This window comes from Ranitomeya variabilis, chromosome 5 (genome assembly GCF_051348905.1).
Source record: "Ranitomeya variabilis isolate aRanVar5 chromosome 5, aRanVar5.hap1, whole genome shotgun sequence".
Taxonomy (NCBI): Eukaryota; Metazoa; Chordata; class Amphibia; order Anura; family Dendrobatidae; genus Ranitomeya; species Ranitomeya variabilis.
Genome location: NC_135236.1, coordinates 208651370 through 208673432, shown reverse-complemented (window position 1 = coordinate 208673432; position 22063 = coordinate 208651370). Strand labels below are relative to the sequence as shown.

Sequence of the window (22063 nt, the reverse complement as noted above, 5' to 3'; positions counted from 1 at the left end):
GTGGATTTATAATAACCTACACTATTGTATTTTCTAGCTACCACAAGGAACTGATGAAAACTGGCTGCAGAAACTCTACAACAACTACATAAACACAAACCCATTGTTTGAAAAGCCAAGAATGTCCAATAGATCATTTATTATCCAGCACTTTGCTGATAAGGTAAACTGACAAGTTTGGCTGCTAATCTGTAACTAATGCATTTACCACCAAAAAATGGGGGATAAACCACCACCACAGAGTATAATCCAAAAAAATAAGTTCTTTATTTAAATATATAATACATCATAGAGATAGATACAAGTTTGCTAGATACCAGATTGCAGGGGACAAAGTTACAAGTACATAGATTATTTGCTCTATTATCACTTTCTTGCTTACTGAGTAACTTACTTAAAAGGGTTGCGCAGCAACCCCTTTTTTTGAAACTTTTATCTATCTCTATGATGTATTATATATTTAAAGGGCCACTGTCACCCCCTCCAGCCGTTATAAACTAAAAGAGCCACCTTGTGCAGCAGTAATGCTGCATTCTAACAAGGTGGCTCTTTTAGTTTTTGCTTATTCCCTCAATAAAGCATTTTATAATTTTCCCCAAATACCTATCTTTGTACCTGGAGGCAGGTCTGAAGCCTCCTCTGTGAAGCACCCAACTGCCGTCACTCATCTCTTCTGGGGCGATAGTCGCCGCCCCCTGCGCGCTGTTCTTCTTAAAGGGGTTGTCCACTACTTTCAGTTAACCCCCCAATGTATCCCCCCGGGGCCCCTAATGAATTGTGTAAATACCTTCTGTTGCCGTTTTCGCCTGTGAGCGGCGCTATGGCAGCGGCTGAGTCCGGGTCATGTGACCCCCAGGCTGCAGCCACCGCTAATTTCCGCCGACGTCACGTCAATTTCCAGACTCTGGAAATTGACGTGACGTCAGCAACAGGCGTGACCAAGGCTCCACAGGCAGCAGTCACTCAAGAGTGACTGGGCTGTGGGCGGGGCTGTGGGCTGCCTGCGGGGCTGTGCTGGGGGCGGGCGGGGCTGTGCTGGGATCTGCTGGCCGGCCGTGGCGCGCTCATGTGCCGAGATGTGCGGCCGGTGAGTAGACGGCGGCCGGTGCCGTGGCGGCGGCCGGTGCCGTGGCGGCGGCCGGTGCGTCGGCCGGGGCGGCGGCCGTGGCCGGTGCGGCGGCGGACGGTGCGGCGGCGGACGGTGCCTTGGCGGCAGCCGGTGCGTCGGCGGCCGGTGCAACGGCGGGGTCTGCGCGGTGAAGGTCTGTGCTGGAGTGTGCGGGGCTGTGCAGCGGCGGCGTCTCTGTGTGCAGGCATCGTCCGATGGGACTACAAGTCCCATCGGGCTCTGCCTGCTACAGTGACAGTGAGTGACACATTAGCCAATGATGGGACAGTAGTAGTCCCATCATCCGGCTAATGTGTTGAATGTAAAAAAAAAAAAACACACATATACAATACATACATAGAACACACATACAGGACATGCAACATGAGACAGGCGGCACGGTGGCGCAGTGGTTAGCACTGCAGCCTTGCAGCGCTGGAGTCCTGGGTTCAAACCCCACTAAGGACAACATCTGCAAAGAGTTTGTATGTTCTCTCTGTGTTTGCGTGGGTTTCCTCCGGGCACTCCGGTTTCCTCCCACATTCCAAAGACATACTGATAGGGAATTTAGATTGTGAGCCCCATCGGGGACAGTGATGATAATGTGTGGAATCTGTAAAGCGCTGCGGAATATGTTAGCGCTATATAAAAATAAAGATTATTATTATTATTATGCAGCATGCGACGACATGTGACAGCATGCAGCGTGCGACATGTACCATGCGACGACATGCAGCATGCGACATGTGACGACATGCGCCATGCAGCATGTGACAACATGCACCATGTCACATGCAGCATCTGACATGCACCATGCGACGTGACAACATGCAGCATGCGACGACATGTGACAACATGCGACGACATGCGCCATTCGACGACATGCAACATGTGACATGCGGCGACATTCGACGACATGCAGCATGCGACGACATGCACCATGCGATGGCATACACCATGCGACGACATACACCATGTGACATGCGACGACATGCACCATGTGACAACATGCGATGACATGCAGCATGCGACGACATGCACCATGCGACATGTGACATGCACCATGTGGCGACATGCAGCATGCAGCATGCGACACCATGCGACGACATGCACTATGCAATGACATGCGACAACATGCAACATGTGACATCATGCACCATGCGACATGTGACGGCATGCGACATGCGGTGACATTCGATGACATGCAGCATGCGACGACATGTGACATGCAGCATGCGACATGCACCATGCGACATGGGACAACATGCGACGACATGCAGCATGCGACATGTGACAACATGCGACGACATGCACCATGCGACGACATGCACCATGCGATGACATGCACCATGCGATGACATGCAGCATGTGACATCATGTGACATGCCACATACAGTACATACATACAGTACATACATACAACATACATACAGACATACAGTACATGTAACATAGAGTACATACTCACCATCACTTGTCACTTTGTTCCCCGAAGCCAGTGTCACCTATAAAAAATATTAAAATAATAAACAAACAATATACTCCCTGATCCGCAGAAATCCAATAAAAACGAGTGTCCCACGACGATCTCCGGGGGAGAGCAGGAGCATCTGCTGATGCGACTGCTCACCAGGGGCTCCAGGAACACAATGAGGGGAGGAAGGTATCCTTCCACAATGTATTCCTCACAATGTATTCCTACGCCCCTGTGAGAAAATAGTCCCTGGTCTCACTTTTGGCATTGCTGTGTGAAAAAGTTCCCACACAGCTTTTTGCCATAAATTGAGACCAGTGAACTATAATAACCTCTCAGTGATGCACTGCAGGAGCCATTGTCTCCTGTCAGTGTGTCACTGAGGGTTCTATAGAGCAGTGACATCACCCAATGTCACTGTTCTATAGGGGGGATTGTCGTGGGACACTCGTTATTAATTGGACTACAGCGGACAGGTAGTATACGGTTTATTATTTTACGTTTTTTGCAGGCGCTGAAGTATGGTAAGTATGGTTAAATGAAGAATAATAAAATACTTTTTCCTAATGTGTGTGTGTTTTATTAACCCTTTATTACTATTGGATTAATAACGGATAGGCGTCTTATTGACGCCTCTCCGTTATTAACCCGGCTTAATGTCACCTTACAATAGCAAGGTGACATTAACCCCTTATTACCCAATATCCCACCACTACACGGGAGTGGGAAGAGAGGGGCTAAGTGCCGGAATTGGCGCATCTTACAGATGCGCCATTTCTGGGGCGGCTGCGGACTGGTATTTGTAGCCGGGGGGGGCCAATATCCATGGCCCCTCTCTAGGCTATGAATATCAGCCCGCAGCTGTCTGCGTAGCCCATCTGGCTATGAAATATAGGGGGACCCCACGTAATTTTTTTTGGTGGGTCCCCCTATTTTAATAGCCAGTAAAGGCTACGCAGACAGCTGCGGGCTGATATTCACAGCAGGCTACAAATATTGGCCCCTGGCCGTCGGCTTTCCCCCTCTGGCGCAGAAAATTTCGCGGGAGCCCACGCCATTTTTTTTTTTTTTTTTAACTGAAACATATTGTTCATTAACCCCTTTCTGCCAGCTGACGGAATAGTACGTCAGCTGGCAGTATCCCCACGCTTTGAGGTGGGCTTCGGCGGTGAGCCCACTTCAAAGCCGCAACATGTCAGCTGTTTTCAATACAACAAAAAAAAAATGTACTTGATCGCTAAACGGCATAGCGAGAAATAAAAATCAAAAGCCAAAATTATGTTTTTTTGGTCGCCGTGACATTGCATTAAAATGCAATAATGGGCGATCAAAAGAGCGTATCTGCACAAAAGTGGTATCATTAAAAACGTCAGCTTGGCACGCAAAAAATTAGCCCTCACCCGACCCGATATCTCAGAACATATAGACGCTACAGGTATCAGAAAATGGCGCAATTATTTTATTTCTTTTTAGCAAAGTTTTTAAAAAAAATTTTACCACTGAGATAAAAAATAACCTAGACGTGTTTGGTGTCTATGAACTCGTAATGACCTGGAGAATCATAATAGCAGGTCAGTTTTATGCTGTGTGCACACGTTGCAGATTTGGGTGCAGAATTGTCTGCACAAAATCTGCATCTCCTTGCAGAAAACGCTGCTGCGTTTTGGATGCATTTTTTCACGTTTTTTTCATGTTTTTGCGCGGTTTTGATGCGGGTTTTTTGTGTGGTTTTGATGCTGTTCTTGGTGCGGTTTTTGGTGTGGTTTTTGCGAGGTTTTAATTCAGTTTTTGCTGCTGTATTTGGTGCGTTTTTTTGCGTGGTTTTGATTCAGGTTTTTGATGCTTTTTTATGCAGTTTTTGTTGAAGATTTGATGCAGTATTTGGTGCGGTTTTGATGCAGTTTTTGGTGCGGTTATGATGCAGTTTTTGGTGCAGTTTTTGTGCGCTTTTGATGCATTTTTTTAATTTTTTTGGTGCGGTTTTTGCGTGTTTTTTGTGCGTTTTTGTATGCGTTTTTGAAAGCTAAATAAAGATGTATTATTGAACATTATTGAGTGATGTCATTTCTGTCCAGCCTCCTCTTTTACATTTGTCCAACCCACACTCAATTAGGGCTGTCCCACACGTCCAGATAATTCCGGTACCGGAAAAAATCGGTACCTGAGTTATCCGTGTCCGTGTGCCCGTGAGCTCACGTAGGCCATACGTGCGGCAAACGTGTGCCGCCCGTGTGCCGAGTGGGTACCACACGGAGCATGCAGGAGACAGTGCTAAAGTTTAGCGCTGTCCCCTGCATCGTGCTGAAGCCGCGATTCATATCTTCTGTGCAGCAGCGTTTGCTGCATAGAAGATATGAATAATAGTGTTTAAAAGAAAGATCTATCTGTCCGCCGCCCCCCACCCCCTGTGCGCCCCCCCTCTGTTCTGAAAATACTCACCCGCTTCCCTCGTTGGCTGTCGCTGCTTCCTGTCCTGGCTGCACCTTCTACTGTATGCGGTCACGTGGGGCCGCTTATTTACAGTCATGAATAGGCGGCTCCACCCCTATGGGAGGTGGAGCCACATATTCATGACTCTAATCGGCGGCCCCACGTGACCGCATACAGTAGAATGCACGGCCAGGACAGGACACTGCGAGGGAGGCGGGTGAGTATTTTCAGAACAGCGGGGGGCGCACAGGGGGTGGGGGGGCGCACAGGGGGTGGGAGGGCGGCGGACAGGTAGATCTTTCTTTTAAACACTATTATTCATATCTTCTATGCAGCAAATGCTGCTGCACAGAAGATATGAATGGCGGCTTCAGCATCATGTGGGGGGGACAGCGCTTACTGTGGCGCTGTCTCCTGCACGCCACAGGGACTGCACACGGAGAACGTCCGTGTGCGGTCCGTGTTTTACACGGAACCATTGACTTTAATGGGTCCGTGTAATACGTGCGCTCCCACGAACACTGACATGTCGCCGTATTTGGCACACGGAGACACGGTCCGCAAAAAATCAACGACATCTGCACAGATGCATTGATTTTAATGGGTCTACATGTGTCAGTGACTCCGGTACGTGAGGAAACTGTCACCTCACGTACCGGAGCCACTGACGTGTGAAACCGGCCTTACACACAGATAGATAGACATATAGATGATAGATGAAATGGATAGACAGAGCTACATATAGATAGATCTATAGATGCATACATCTATCTATTTCTATATCTATCTATAGATATATGTGGATAGATATATCTATTGATAGATGTATGGATAGTGTAAGGGTGCGTGTCCACTGTCCGGATTACATCCAAATTAGCTGCAGATTGGATGCTGCGCACTTGTAGTCCCATTGGATGATCCCCGCACACACACTCCAAAAGACCCGCACACATCAGAACAGCCCACAGACCCCGCACACACCTGAACAGCCCCGCACAGCGCCGCACACATCCAAACAGTCCCGCACACATCCGAACAGCCCACAGACCCCGCACACACCTGAACAGTCCTGCACAGCGCCGCACACATCCGAACAGCCTGCAGACCCCGTCCGCACACACATACACGCACACAGTCACCGCCCACATTCCGCCCACACACTTCCCTCCTCCCGAACAGCAGCGTTTCTCGGACCCACATCCACATCTAAACTGCAGATCTTTTTTACATCTGCGGTTTTGCTGCGGATGTGCCCGACTCAATGAAAGTCTATGGGTGCAGAAATGCTGCAGTTTGGCACAAAAGAAGTGACATTCTGCAGAAAAAAAAAAAGCTGCGTTTCGGTGCCCCCTTTTCCGCAGCATGTGCACAACAAGTCTGCGGCTCCCATAGACTTACATTGGTTGTTGTGCTCTACACTGCAGATTTGATGCAATTCTGTGCAGCAAAAAACCCTGCGGATCTGCAATCAAATCCGCAACGTGTGCACACAGCCTTAGCATTTAGTTAACCTAGCAAAAAAGCAAAGCAAAAAACAAGTGTGGGATTGCACTTTTTTTGCAATTTCATTGCACTTTGACTTTTTTTCACATTTTCTGTTACACGGCATGGTAAAAGCAATGGTGTCGTTCAAAAGTAGAACTTGTCCCTCAAAAAATAAGCCCTCACATGGCCATATTGACGGAAAAATTATGGCTCTGGAAAGAAGGGGAGCGATAAACGAGAAAAGCTCCAGGGTTGAAGGGGTTTAGAAACATAGATATGGACATATCTATGGAAATAGACATAGATATATAGATATATCTGTATGTATCTATCTATCCATCCCATATCTATCTATCTGTCTATCTATCTGTCTATCTATCCCATATCTATCTATCTATCTATCTATCTATCTATCTATCTATCTATCTATCTATCTATCTATCTATCCAGTGGCGTAACTACAAAGTTATGGGCCCCGGTGCGAACTTCCAAATGGGGCCCCCCCCGCAGCCCTGCCATACAACTCAAGGTAACCCCCATAGAATGCAACGCAGCCCCCTCATAGTGCTCCATACCGTTGATTATTGCCCCATAGATGCTCCATATAAAGCTGACCCATATATAATGCTCTGCACCGTTCATTATGGCCCCATAGATGCTCCATAGAAAGCTGTGCCATATATAATGCTCTGCACCGTTCATTATGGCCCCATAGATGCTCCATATAAAGCTGCCCCATATATAATGCTCTGCACCGTTCATTATGGCCCCATAGATGCTCCATAGAAAGCTGTGCCATATATAATGCTCTGCACCGTTCATTATGGCCCCATAAGATGCTCCGTATAGCCACTTGCCCCTTATAGTGCTGCACAAGCGTTATGGCCCCATAAGATGCTCCGCACAGCCACTGCCCCTTATAGTGCTGCACAAGTGTTATGGCCCCATAAGATACTCCGCACAGCCACTGCCCCTTATAGTGCTGGCGCTGCACAAGTGTTATGGCCCCATAAGATGCTCCGCACAGCCACTGCCCCTTATAGTGCTGCACAAGTGTTATGGCCCCATAAGATGCTCCGCACAGCCACTGCCCCTTATAGTGCTGCACAAGTGTTATGGCCCCATAAGATGCTCCATACACAGTCACTGCCCCTTATAGTGCTGGCGCTGCACAAGTGTTATGGCCCCATAAGATGCTCCGCACAGTCACTGCCCCTTATAGTGCTGCACAAGTGTTATGGCCCCATAAGATGCCCCGCACAGCCACTGCCCCTTATAGTGCTGGCGCTGCACAAGTGTTATGGCCCCATAAGATGCTCCGCACAGCCGCTGCCCCTTATAGTGCTGGCGCTGCACAAGTGTTATGGCCCCATAAGATGCTCCGTATAGCCACTTGCGACTTGCCCCTTATGCTTTTGCTGCCATAAAAAAAATAAATCACATACTCACCTCACCTCTCTCTCTTCGCTCAGGACCCCCGGCACTTTCGATATTTACCTGGCTGCTCCTCGTGCGGCTCCGTCTTCGGCACTGACGTTCAGCAGAGGGCGCGCACTGACTACGTCACCGCGCCCTCTGACCTGAACGTCACTGCCAGAGGACGCTGATGACAGAGCCGCACCGGAACGAGGAGAGGTAAATATCGCCCAGCGCTGCGCAGCGCTGTATACTCACCACCAGTCACCTGCAGGCTGCTCCTGGCGCTGCGTCCCTGCTTCTTCCACCGCTGCATCTTCTTCCTGTATTGAGCGGTCACATGGTCCCGTTCATTACAGAAATGAATATGAGGCTCCACCTCTATGGGAGGTGGAGCCGCATATTCATTTCTGTAATGAGCGGGACCATGTGACCGCTCAGTGCAGGAAGAATCTGCAGCGCTGGAAGAAGCAGGGACTTCCAGGGACCGTGCCGGGAGTAGGTAAGTATAATTAGAGAGCGGTGAAGGCTCCCTGCTGCGGGTCACTCACAAATGGTGCAATCATGGGTCATTTCATTCTCCGGCTTCACTACTGTCCATGGGGCCCCTAAGTAGTCTGGGCCCCGTCGCAACTGCGACCGCTGCGACCGCGGTAGTTACGCCCCTGTATCTATCTATCCGTGTGTAATGGAGTGTGGGTTGGACAAATGTAAAAGAGGAGGTTGGACAGAAATGACATCACAAATTTTTTTGAAGCTAGTGGAGGGAGAGGAGGGAGGGGTTTGGGTGTGTTTTGGAGTGGGTGTGGTAGGTTCATGCTTAGTGGCAGTGCAATGCATCATGGAACTTGTAGTATTAGAGCACAATAACTCAGGAGAAAGGAAGTTGTCGATTAACCCCGTGAGAGCTGGATCCAGCACTGAAAATGTGCTGCTACAGCATGATAAAAGGTAATATTGCTAAAATAAAGACAGTGGATGTTTTCAGTGGCACATAATAGCAAGATTTATGAAAAAAAAAAAAAAAAAGTTTATTGTAGTGGACAACTTCTTTAAATCCGGCGCCTGCGCTGTGCGTGCCTGCCTGGGGCAGGCGCAGTGTTCATTGGCCGTCCTAGCGCTGATGCCGGGTTCCGTTCTGCGCTTGTGCGGACAGTGCGGCCACCCTGTTGCTGAATCCCCGCCCCGCACTGTGTTATGCATTATGCACAGTGCGGGGCGGGGATTCCTGGGCAGATTCCTGCCCAGACCGTCGTGGAAGGCGGGGAACCTGGGGGAGCGTCTGACAAGCGCAGTGCGCATGCCCAGGAATCCCAGCCCCGCACTATGCATAATGCATAACACAGTGCGGGGCGGGGATTCAGCAACAGGGTGGCCGCACTGCCCGCACAGGCGCAGAACGGAACCCGGCATCAGCGCTAGGACGGCCAATGAACACTGCGCCTGCCCCAGGCAGGCACGCACAGCGCAGGCGCCGGATTTAAGAAGAACAGCACGCAGGGGGCGGCGACCATCGCCCCAGAAGAGATGAGTGACGGCAGTTGGGCGCTTCACAGAGGAAGCTTCAGACCTGCCTCCAGATACAAAGATAGGTATTTGGGGAAAATTATAAAACGCTTTATTGAGGGAATAACAGAAGCAAAAACTAAAAGAGCCACCTTGTTAGAATGCAGCATTACTGCTGCACAAGGTGGCTCTTTTAGTTTATAACGGCTGGAGGGGGTGACAGTGGCCCTTTAAATAAAGAACTTTTTTGGGGGATTATACTCTGTGGTGGTGTTTGTTTTCCTCATTTTTTGTTAGTGGCATCATTTGTATTGAGTTCTTAGTCCAGAATTAATTTATGTTTGGGCATTTTTGTGTTAACTAATGCATTCAGTAGTGTTTAGTCATTCCCTCATAGATTCACTGTTCAAAGGGATCTAGCTATACCGAACATGACTGTAAACTTTAGATATTTCTTATATTCTGTTTTTATATGTCTCCCATATTATATAGTATGTAGTCTGATGTAATATAGTATGTAGACTAACATAGAAATATTGAGTTTGCTACTTGTACAAAGTTTTCAGTCTTGAAAAGAATAACATGCAAATACCATCATTATTACTAATTAAAAATCTGGCTTATATTTTGAAATATCAATCATATCAATAACTGTTTTATGAATAATTCACAATTAAAGGGTTTTCCACTTTTAGAAATGTAGTAGTATTCACCTCTCATTGAGTCCAACACTGGCTCCCCAACACTACTCTGGTTCAAAGTGTTTTGGCTGAGCAATGATGTCACGTTGATAGCTCATTTATGTATACGGCACAAGCCGCTGAGCTCAGCGATTGGTATTGTTAGTCATGATGTTTGCTTTTGACGTGATATCACTGCTGCAGCCAAAACACTGAGACTGAAGCAGTGTAAGGCTGCGTGTCCACGCTCAGGATGGCCGGCGGTATCGCCGCAGCGGTGAAGCCGCTCGGCGCTAAGCCCCGCCCCCTTTCTGGGACGCGATCATGCCGGATGTGTACAGTACACATCCGGGATCATCGCACCCCTCGCCATAGGGCCCTGTGATATTGACGCAGCGTCGCCGCAGGTAGCACGGACATGCTGCGATCTGAAAAGACGCGCAGCATGTCCGGAGTCGCAGGGCCGCCGCGTGCAGGTTTCCACGCATAGTGGACACGGGATTTCACAAAATCCCCTCCACTATGCTGGAACATCTGGACGCTGCGTGTTTGACGCTGCAGCGTCAATCACGCAGCGTTTACTTACCGTGGACACTCACCCTTAGGGTATGTGCACACATATCTGTGAGGGCTGCGGATTTTTCCGCTGCGGATTTGATAAATCCGCAGGGCAAAACCGCTGCGGTTTTTCCTGCGGATTTATCACGGTTTCTATTGCGGATTCCGCTGCGGGTTTACACCTGCAGTTTTCTATTGGAGCAGGTGTAAACCCGCAGCGGAATCCACACAAAGAATTGACATGCTGCGGAATGTAAACCGCTGCGTTTCCGTGCGTTTTTTTCCGCAGCATGTGCACTGCGGATTGTGTTTCCCATAGATTTACATTATACTGTAAACGCATGGGAAACTGCTGCGGATCCACTGCGGAAAATCCGCAGCGTGTGCACATACCCTTAGGAAGCTGGTGTTGGGCCCAGAGAGGGAAAGCGCTATCTGAGTTTGCTATTTTACCCTACATAAATGATTCTGGGTCCACTTTTCTGAAAGGAGAAAACTCCTTTAAGTGTATCTTACCAATGGAGGACAATGATTATTTTCTCTCACACTTTGAAAATGTATTATCCAGAAATAATATTTATTTAATAGTAGCCAATTATAATTATATACTACTCAATTATATAATAGTAGCCAATTAATTACTGAGTAATTTACTAAAAAGGTTGCGCAGCAACCCCTTTTTTTGTAACTTTGTCCCCTGCAATCTGGTATCTAGCAGACTTTTGTCTATCTCTATGATGTATTATATATTTTATTAAAGAACATATTTTTGGGATTATACTCTGTGGTGGTGTTTTTTCCCCCATTTTTTGTTAGTGGCAACCTTTGTATTGAGTTCTTAGTCCAGAATTAATTTGTTTGGTCATTTTTGTGTTAACTAATGCATTCAGTAGTGTAGTATAATATAATATAATTGAGTAGTAATTCCAATTAACACCTGGCAGTAAGGCTACGTTCCCACAATGAGCTTTTGGTGCGTATTTCTGCTGAGTCAAAAACGCAGCGCCTTACAGTACCAGCAAAGTGGACAGGGTTTATAGAGATCTCATGCCCACTGTGCTTTTTTTTTTACCTCCACGTAAACTGACCTGCGGTGCGTGTTTCAGATCTGCAGCATGTCAGTTTCTCTTGTGAGTATGCTGTGTTTTCTGTGAAGATTTTCCCCATAGACTTGCATTAGATGCAAATCCTAATGTAAAAACACACATGCATTTTTAGGCCTCTTTCGCACGTCCTGATATTTCCGGTACCGGAAAAAACGGTACCGGAGATATCCGTGTCCGTGTGTGTACTACATGTGGCAACCGTATGCCACCCGTGTGCCGCATCAGTACCACACAGACAGCTGCCGGGGAAGAAGTGCTGCAGTAAGCGCTGTTTCCTGGCGGCTGGTGCTGAAGCCGGCTGTCATCATTCTCCCCAGCTCTGTCGCCGAGCAGACGACAATGATGAGCATTAAATTAAAGTCCGAATGAAAGCAGATGGGGGCTTTTGGGACTGTTACCCTCATCATCCGACACCTGCTGTCGCTAATAACAGTGACAGTAGGTGCGGAGGATGGGGGTATTCCACAGCCGCCGCCTGCGATCGTTCGGAAATGAATGAAAAACCTGACGTGGGTTCCCCCTTATTTTGTTAACCAACCAGACAAAACTCACAGCTGGGGGCTGCAACCCCCAGCTGTCAGCTTCAGCAAGGTTGGTTGTCAAGAATAGAGGGGTCCCCATGCTGTTTTTTTAATTATTTAAATAAATTATTTGAAAAAACGGTGTGGGGTCCCCCCATTTTTGACAACCAGCCTTGCTAAAGCTCACAGCTGGGGGCTGCTATTCTTAGACTGGTAAGGGGCCATTGATATAGGCCCCCCCAGCCTAAAAACAGCAGCCCGCAGCAGCCCAGAAAAGGTTCAACTATTAGATGCGCCTTTTCTGGCGCTTTGCCTGGCTCTTCCCACTTGGCCTGTAGCGGTGGCATGTGGGGTAATATTTATGGGGTTGATGTCACCTTTCAGGTGACGTCAAGCCCACGGCTTAGTAATGGAGAGGTGTCTATAAGACATGTTGTTGACATGTTATGGTTGTAATGTTAAATAAAGACACTGCCAGAATAAAGTCTTTTAATGAAATAAAACACTAAACATAGTTTACGCATTTTATTATTTCTCCTAATCCATGCGACGCCCTTGATCTCCTGTAATAAAAATAAAATAATAAACCAACAATATACCATACCTGTCCGTCGTTCTGTCCCATGCTGTAATCCCATGCTGTAATCCAAGTCTGGGGGCTAATAGTTTGCAACCGTTCCGGCTGAAAACCACTGCTGAATGCGTTGCATGGATTAGGAGAAATAATAAAATGGGTAAACTGTGTTTAGTGTTTTATTTAATTAAAAGACTTTATTTTGGCCTTGTCTTTAACATTTAACATTACAACGATAGGATTAGTTATGAATAGGTGTCTTATAGACGCCTCTCCAGTACTAAGCCGTGGGCTTGATGTCACCTGAAAGGTGACATCAACCCCACAAATATTACCCCACTTGCCACTGCTACAGGGCAAATGGGAAGAGCCAGACAAAGCGCCAGAAAATGTCAGCTAATAGATGCGGCCGTCCGTATCACACGGAGGACATCAAAGTGTGTTCTCCCTGTTAACGTATGCGGGAGGTTTTGCCGTCCGTGATGACTCCAAAAACGGACATGTCAGCATGTTTTACCCACAGACACACGGTCCGTGGAAACACACTGACATGTGCATAGACCCATTCATTTCAATGGGTATACGTGTGTACGTGTCTCTAGTACATATGAAACTGTCACCACAAGTACTGGACACACTGACGTGTGAAAGAGGCCTTAGTTTGTTTCCGCTTTGGAAACACATAAAAAAATGCATGTGATCTGCACCTAATTATAACCATAAAGGTTTGTCAAAGCTAAACACCGGGAAGTATTAAAAACAAGGCAACTTTGTTTAAAGCACGATGCACCAAAAAGAAACAAAAAAATGCAGAGTCAAAAATGAGATTAAAAACTCAGTGAAAAAAAACGCAAGTAACCTAATTTAAATAAATGGTGTAGAAATGGTGCAATGTCAAAAACTTACTCAAAGGTCATTGTGGGAATGTAGCCTAAAACAAAACGGAAGACATATTCCTTGCATTAAACCAGCGTGATGTGTGATTTGGCTTATCACATTATGGCAGATATTACACTGGTGGGCTACATTTACTTTATCATAAACTAAAAAAAAAATCAAGATTTCCAACTAGTATACACTTGTTTCTGCCGGCTCTTTAATATTATATAATATTGCATGTAATTATTTTGTTGTATGTGTATTAGATTAGTATGGAGTGTAACAGCGCTCTCATTGGTTTTGCCTCTTTTCATTTACGTTGGTCATACCTAATCTGTAATGGTAAAATTCAACAGTATATAATGAAGGCTGGATTCACACATACAGTTTTTGATGCACCAAAACCCCAACCCAAATGCAGGAGTGGATCCCGAAGTACAGAAAATGAAAGACTTTTGGCTTTTGGATCCTCTGTTTAAAAATCTGCATCACAAACTACAAATGGAATTGCATCAAAAATTGCAAGTGTGAATCCAGCCACTATGAGATTTATGGAAAAGCTGCTTTGTTTGAAGCTTAAACTTGTATATGAATAATGATAGTATACCACTATAAAAATGTAGGTTTCTTGTAAAATTTACAGGTAGAATACAAGTGTGATGGATTTTTGGAGAAGAATCGTGACACGGTTTATGAAGTATTAATAGATCTGCTAAAAACTAGTAAGGTTTGTATGTTTATCATTTCATGATTCAGTTTAGAGAGTTCTCAGCTTGTTGTTGGCCTTTATTTTCTGCTATGCTGCATGTTATGTACAGTGCCTTGCGAAAGTATTCGGCCTCCTGGAACCTTTCAACCTTTTCCCACATATCATGCTTCAAACATAAAGATACCGAATGTAAATTTTTGGTGAAGAATCATCAACAAGTGTAACACAATTGTGAAGTTGAACGAAATTTATTGGTTATTTTAAATTTTTGTGGAAATTCAAAAACTGAAAAGTGGGGCGTGCAATATTATTCGGCCCCTTTAACTTAATACTTTGTTGCGCCACCTTTTGCTGCGATTACAGCTGCATGTGGCTTGGGGTATGTCTCTATCAGTTTTGTACATCGAGAGACTGAAATTCTTGCCCATTCTTCCTTGGCAAACAGCTCGAGCTCAGTGAGGTTTGATGGAGATCGTTTGTGAACAGCTGTTTTCAGCTCTTTCCACGGATTCTCGATTGGATTGAGGTCTGGACTTTGATTTGGCCATTCTATCAACTGGATACGTTTATTTGTGAACCATTCCATTGTAGATTTTGCTTTATGTTTGGGATCATTGTCTTGTTGGAAGACAAATCTCCGTCCCAGTCTCAGGTCTTTTGCAGACTCCAACAGCTGAGTCTAAGCTGAGGGTAATGAGACTAAAGGAACAAAATGGGCTTGCTTGGAAAACCTGTCCACCACCACCCATATCACAATATTACCCCTGGATGGAGGGAGATTGGTAATGAAGTCCATGGACAGATGAGTCCATGGCCTCTCAGGAATCGGTAAATGCACCAGTTCCCCAGCTGGCCAGCTATGAGAGCTTTTGGAATGTGCGCAAATCGCACATGCAGATATAAATTTTTTGACATCAGAACCCAGTGAGGCCCACCTAAAAACCCTTGCCACCGCGGCCGCGTGGCCGCAATCCCAGGATGGGCACTTAATCTAGACTCATGAAATTCCTGAAGGAGCTTATCCCGAAATTGGTCCGGGACAAACAATTTATCTCTTGGTTTGGAAGCAGGGGCCAAAGAATGAGCCCCCACAATCTCTCGTTCCAACTCAGACGAGATCCCTGCTACAACCACCCCGAGGCAAAGAATGGAGGATGGCTGCTCGGGTGGAGACACAGGCTCAAAACTTCAGGACAAGGCATCAGCTTTAACGTTCTTAGAACCAGGACGAAAAGTAATAGAAAACTGAAACCGGAAAAAAAAAAGCGACCAACGAGCTTGTCTAGGGGTCAATCTTTTTGCTGAGTCAATATATGCCAAATTTTTATGATCCGTGATCACAGTAATAAGGTGATCACGGATCATAAAAATTTGGCATATATTGACTCAGCAAAAAGATTGACCCCTAGACAAGCACTTCCAAAAAGTGCCTCCATTCTTCGAATGCCAACTTGACCGCAAGAAGTTCTCTATTGCCCACATCATAATTTCTCTCAGCCGAAGAGAGCTTCTTGGAAAAGAAGGCACATGGCTTGAGATTAGTCAAAGTGGCAGGTCCATGTGACAACACTGCTCCGACCCCCACCTCAGAATCGTCCATCTCCACTATAAAAGGCCTGGACAAATCTGGTTGTATCAAAATCGGAGCGGGCATGAAACATTTTTTTAATGCCAAAAAAGACTCCTTGGTGGCCCCTGACCAATCTTTTACATCCTCCCCCTTGGGGGTAAGATCAGTAAGGGGTTTAACCACCTGCGAAAACCCCCTAATTTACGTTAATAGTTGGCGAATCCCAGGAAGCGCTGGTGCCCCTCCCCTTGAGGTCTCAGGGTTGAGAGGAAACCCCTCGAAGGACACAATCAGAATAAAAAAAAGGCAGTTCTTGTACAAAAAATGAACATTTCTCTAATTTAACAAATAACTGATTTTCCCTTTGGAGTATTTGGAGAACAGTTCGTAGATGCTGCAAATGAGTCTGACTGTCTGGGTAAAAACACTAAAAAACACTAAAATATCATCCAAATAAGTCATGACGAAACGTCCTATAAGGTCAGCAAATATCACATTAATGAAATTCTGAAAAATATCGGGAGCATTAGTAAGTCCAAACGGCATGACCAGGTTTTCAAAAAGTCCCTCTGATGTGAGGAACGCTGTTTTCCTCTCGTCTCCCTCACGAACCCTTATCAGATTATAAGACCCCTAGATGTCTAATTTGGAGAACCATTTGGTCCCTGATAATTGGTTACATAAGTCTGGAATAAGGGGAAGAGGGTATGTGTTTCTCACCGTTATTTTGTGGAGTTCCCGAGAGTCGAAACAAGGACGCAAACAGACATCTTTTTAAAAAAAAACAAAAAAAACCTGCAGCCACAGGAGAGACGGAGGGCCGTATTTGCCCCTTCCGAAGAATTTCAGCAATGTACTCCTTCATAGCCAAACGCTCAGGACTGGAAAAATTGAATAGACAGACTTTAGGTAGCTTAGCCCCTGAGACTAACTCAATGGCACAATCAAAGGGTCTATGTGGCAGTAAAACCTCAGTTTCGCTTTCAGAGAACACGTCTTTGAAGTCCTTCAGGGGTACTCCGGAATTCCCTCCAGACTGACAGATGACACAGAGGCAGATTTCACAGGTTCAGATAATAATTCAGATTCGCAACCATGGTTCACACAATTAGGGCCCTATTGAACAATCTCCCCCGTCACCCAATTGATAATAAGGTTATGGCGTTGCAACCAGGGCATTCCCAACACCAACCCAGCAGGCAAATTCCCCAAGACAAAATAACTTATCTCTTCAACATGATCAGTGCCTACTTTGAAGGAAAAGACCTCTGAGACGTAACAAATTCCTTCTTTAGTGAGGGGAGAGGAGTCAATGGCCACCACTTTCATTGGAGTTTGAAGTCTAAATGTCCCTATCTTGCATTGAGAAATCAAGTGAGGACTGACCAAGTTGATGGGCGAACTTCAGTCCACAAAAAGCTGTAGAAAAATAAGGACAACCGTCCACCAACAGTTCCACTGCTCCACAGATCACAGGAGGAGAGGCTGGGCAGGTCAAGCCGCTGGAGCAATCAGCGGAGCACCGAGGGTACAACCGGAGGGTGACCGGCTGGGGAGCCGACAAGTGTATAAACAGAAGTGGGTGCCAGGAAACCGAGTGGGTAATATGAGAGCCAATGGAACAACCGAAAGGGAGGTCGGAAACCAAGCCGGGGTCAGAAAACCAGATAATCCACAGACAGAACCTAATTGACAGGAACAGGCAAGGTCAAAACGGGACATAAACTCACAAGGCAGCCACGAGGCACAAACACACAAGCGTACAGGGGTCACTTAACTCATTCGAGGGCAGAAGTATAACTGAAATCATGAATTTAATGCCCTAGCATAAAAGATAAATTTTATTATTAAAACCAGGCAAACTAAACTAACAGAAAAAACACACCCAAAATTGTGCTCAAAAACAAAAAATGCCCAAAGAAAAACTAAAGGGGGGGAACCTAGATACCCCTAGCTGCGGCCTCTATATGTCCCCTACCTGGCTGCGGAGGTTGACGCCCTATGGGGGAACGTTATGGCGCCCCCGCTCCACGGTGGCTGACCCTGAAGGCCCTGATGCACCCTGTAGCCACTAAGGAAGGCCTCTACCCACAAACTAAGGGGTCCTCTACCACTAAACAGAGGACTGCCTGTGCTAGGGAAAGGCTAAGTCCCCAATAAAACCATTTAAAAGCAATGTATGAACACAAGGCGCATATAAGTAACAATTGATCTCGCAGACTAGAGGAGAGCTACTATTCAAACCTAGGTGATTTAGATATCACTCTATTATTAGAGCAGAAATCACCGCATGGCCTGTATACTCCACATAGATATATGCAGTAAGGATGGCTCCCACTTTTAACTGAATATATGCATCATAATTTTGATCCTCTACTAGTGTTGAGCATTCCGATACTGCAAGTATCGGGTATCGGCCGATACTTGCTGTATCGGAATTTCCGATACCGAGATCCGATACTTTTGTGGTATCGGGTATCGGGTATCGCAACAACATTAATGTAATAATGTGTAAAAAAGAGAATTAAAATAAAAAATATCGCTATACTCACCTGTCCGACGCAGCCTGGACCTCAGCGAGGGAACCGGCAGCGTTGTTTGTTTAAATTTCGCGCTTTTACTTGGTTACGTGAAGTCCCGGCTTGTGATTGGTCAGGGCGGCCATGTTGCCGGGACGCGGACCAATCACAGCAAGCCGTGACGAAATTACGTCACGGCTTGCTGTGATTGGTCCGCGTCCCGGCAACATGGCCGCCATTAACCAATCACAAGCCGTGACGTCACGGGAGGCTGGACATGCGCGTATTTTGAAAAGCGCGCGTGTCCAGCCTCCAGTGACGTCCCGGCAACATGGCCGCCATTAACCAATCACAAGCCGTGACGTCACGGGAGGCTGGACATGCGCGTATTTTGAAAAGCGCGCGTGTCCAGCCTCCCGTGACGTCACGGCTTGTGATTGGTCAGGGCGGCCATGTTGCCGGGATGCGGACCAATCACAGCAAGCCGTGACGAAATTACGTCACGGCTTGCTGTGATTGGTCCGCGTCCCGGCAACATGGCCGCCATTAACCAATCACAAGCCGTGACGTCACGGGAGGCTGGACATGCGCGTATTTTGAAAAGCGCGCGTGTCCAGCCTCCAGTGACGTCCCGGCAACATGGCCGCCATTAACCAATCACAAGCCGGGACGTCACTGGAGGCTGGACACGCGCGCTTTTCAAAATACGCGCATGTCCAGCCTCCCGTGACGTCACGGCTTGTGATTGGTTAATGGCGGCCATGTTGCCGGGACGCGGACCAATCACAGCAAGCCGTGACGTAATTTCGTCACGGCTTGCTGTGATTGGTCCGCGTCCCGGCAACATGGCCGCCCTGACCAATCACAAGCCGGGACCTCACGTAACCAAGTAAAAGCGCGAATTTTAAACAAACAACGCTGCCGGTTCCCTCGCCGAGGTCCCGGCTGCGTCGGACAGGTGAGTATAGCGATATTTTTTATTTTAATTCTTTCTTTTACACATTTATATGGATCCCAGGGCCTGAAGGAGAGTTTCCTCTCCTTCAGACCCTGGGAACCATCAGGAATACCGTCCGATACTTGAGTCCCATTGACTTGTATTGGTATCGGGTATCGGTATCGGATTGGATCCGATACTTTGCCGGTATCGGCCGATACTTTCCGATACCGATACTTTCAAGTATCGGACGGTATCGCTCAACACTATCCTCTACATATCAATTTGGTGCTTAATAGTGCCAACAAAAAACATATAAATGCATATAAATCAGCATGTGTGAGATACAGTGATACTCATCTCAAAGTCTATCTGCGGTAGTTCCCCAAGCGCCATTACTAATAACCGCCTCGACGCGTTTCACCCATTCAGGCTCATCAGGAGGCCGATGCAAAGATGACGTGTGTCATATATAATGATCAATAGCAAACTGCCATATGGTTATGGCAGAAGTATAACTGACAAGGATGCAAGCCTCCCTCGGCTATAAAAAGCCCTCCCTTGTCCAAAGAGAGGCCACTAGCATTAAACCCCGAGGCTCCTGCTCAAATCCTACCATAGGATCATGACAGGATCAACCTATCTGCATGGACATCAGATGCTGGTGCCCACAATCTCTCTTCAGGACCGTAACCCTTCCAGTGTACTAGATACAGAAAAACCAGTGGACCAAGTGAGAATCAATGATCTTGGCAATCTGATATTCCAAATTTCCATCAACGATGACCGGAGAAGGAGGTGATAGTGATGGTTCACAAGATGCAGTGTATTTTTTGAGTAGAGACCGGTGAAACACATTATGAACCCTAAAAGTAGGTGGCAATACGAGGCAAAATGCTACAGGATTAACGACGGCCACAATATTATAAGAACCAATGAACTTGGGACCCACTTTCAAAGAAGGGACATTCAACTTAATGTTCCTCGAGGATAACCACACCAAATCACCAACACTCAGGTCCAGACTTGCCAAACGTTTCAGAACACTCTTGTATTTGGACCCCATCTTCAAATTAATAAGAAACACACAGAAGTAATAGATAATGAAAACTGTTCTTTAGGTATTCCTGAAAAATTATTTCTATTAAAAGATCTCAACTGAGGAAGAAACCCATAGGCCCTGAAGAACGGGGATTTACCAGTAGACTCTTGACAATGGTTATTCACTGCAAATTCATCTACAGGCAAGTAAGTAACCCAATCCTCCTGATTTTCAGACACAAAACACCTAAGATAAGTCTCGAGTACACTCCAAATGCCTAGTCAGGCAACCAACTCCTACAGCTTCAGATCCAAGCAGCACAAAACTAACACTGGCATCCCAGATTGCCATAGACAAGTATATATAGGAGAGGGGAGTGGCCAACACTGAACTGCTGAGACCATCAATACTGGAAAGCTTTCAGGAGCTCTAAACTGAACAGTTTAACCCCTGCTCTGCTAGCAGAAACCTGCACCGTATGATATGATGGTGAGGTGCTTCTAATTAGTGCGGGAAATCAGATGCTGCCGTCTTCTGATACCACTCTGTCACAGTAAACCCGTGACACCCATTGCATAGACATGCATAGACATGGCTCACATAGATGTTTGAACCATGAGAATGTAATAACTTGGGAATATTTGGATGGTGTTTTTTTCATTGTATGTTCCGTAGTGCATGGTATATCTCATATTTGTCCAGAGCTATGATTTCTGGAAGCACACAGTTCCAACAATATTCCTCATTGCCTGCTTGGCTCCATAAAAGTGAATCTGCAGAAAAAAACTATTATGTGGTTAGCTCATTCATAGAACCCATCTCTATGATTGCAATCTGCTTTTTTTTCTCTGTGTTGGATTGCAGATTACCTAAATAATCTTTTTGTACTATTTCAGTTATCCATTAGTGAGATTTAAGGGGGTTTTCACACCTGATTAAAAGAAAAAAGAAAAACCATGCAACCGGCTCTAAGAAAAAGAAAAATTACCATTGTTTACTCATGACAGTTGGTATACGTGAATCCCCATGAGTTTCTCTACCCACCTTTTTTACTCCTCATTTTTACCCTTCAACCAAACGGCCCGACCGCTTTATCTGAAATAAAAAACTGACCACAATGGTATTTGAATAAGTTGGCCACAGCAGCCGTTTATTAACACATAATAACAAACAGTTTATTTATTAAACATTAACCACGGGGAGGGTGGTCCTCGAAGCCCCAAAATGTAATAAACTTGGCCTCCAGACCATAAAAACTTGTCTTCCATAACCGTAAAACTTGGCCTCCAGGTCACGTCTTGCCTCTAGCCGCTACGCTCCAGCTCAGAGACGCCCATAGACTCACCCGGCCAATTTCCTCCAAAATTACCCATATATCCTAATTATCACCTCCATGTGATCTTTTTGTTCCATTCCAAATTTGTTCACCCACGGGGGAGTCCAGGACCTTAGAGATCCCCCCCCCCTCCGATCCACCATTTCCATCACCACCAACCTCGAGGACCTCCCCCCCCACGCCTTGCTGCCGCGACAAAACAACAGAAAACAT

The 22063-nt window shown here is 46.3% G+C and overlaps 1 protein-coding gene across 1 annotated transcript in view; it reads left to right on the top strand.

The window, feature by feature from the left end:
• Positions 1-22063, top strand: part of MYO5C (myosin VC) — a 425456-nt gene that overhangs the window by 219595 nt on the left and 183798 nt on the right. Inside the window, exons 13-14 of the mRNA XM_077263765.1 lie at positions 38-163; positions 14381-14464. Coding sequence (XP_077119880.1) covers positions 38-163; positions 14381-14464 — 210 coding nt within the window. The remainder of the gene's footprint in view (positions 1-37; positions 164-14380; positions 14465-22063) is intronic.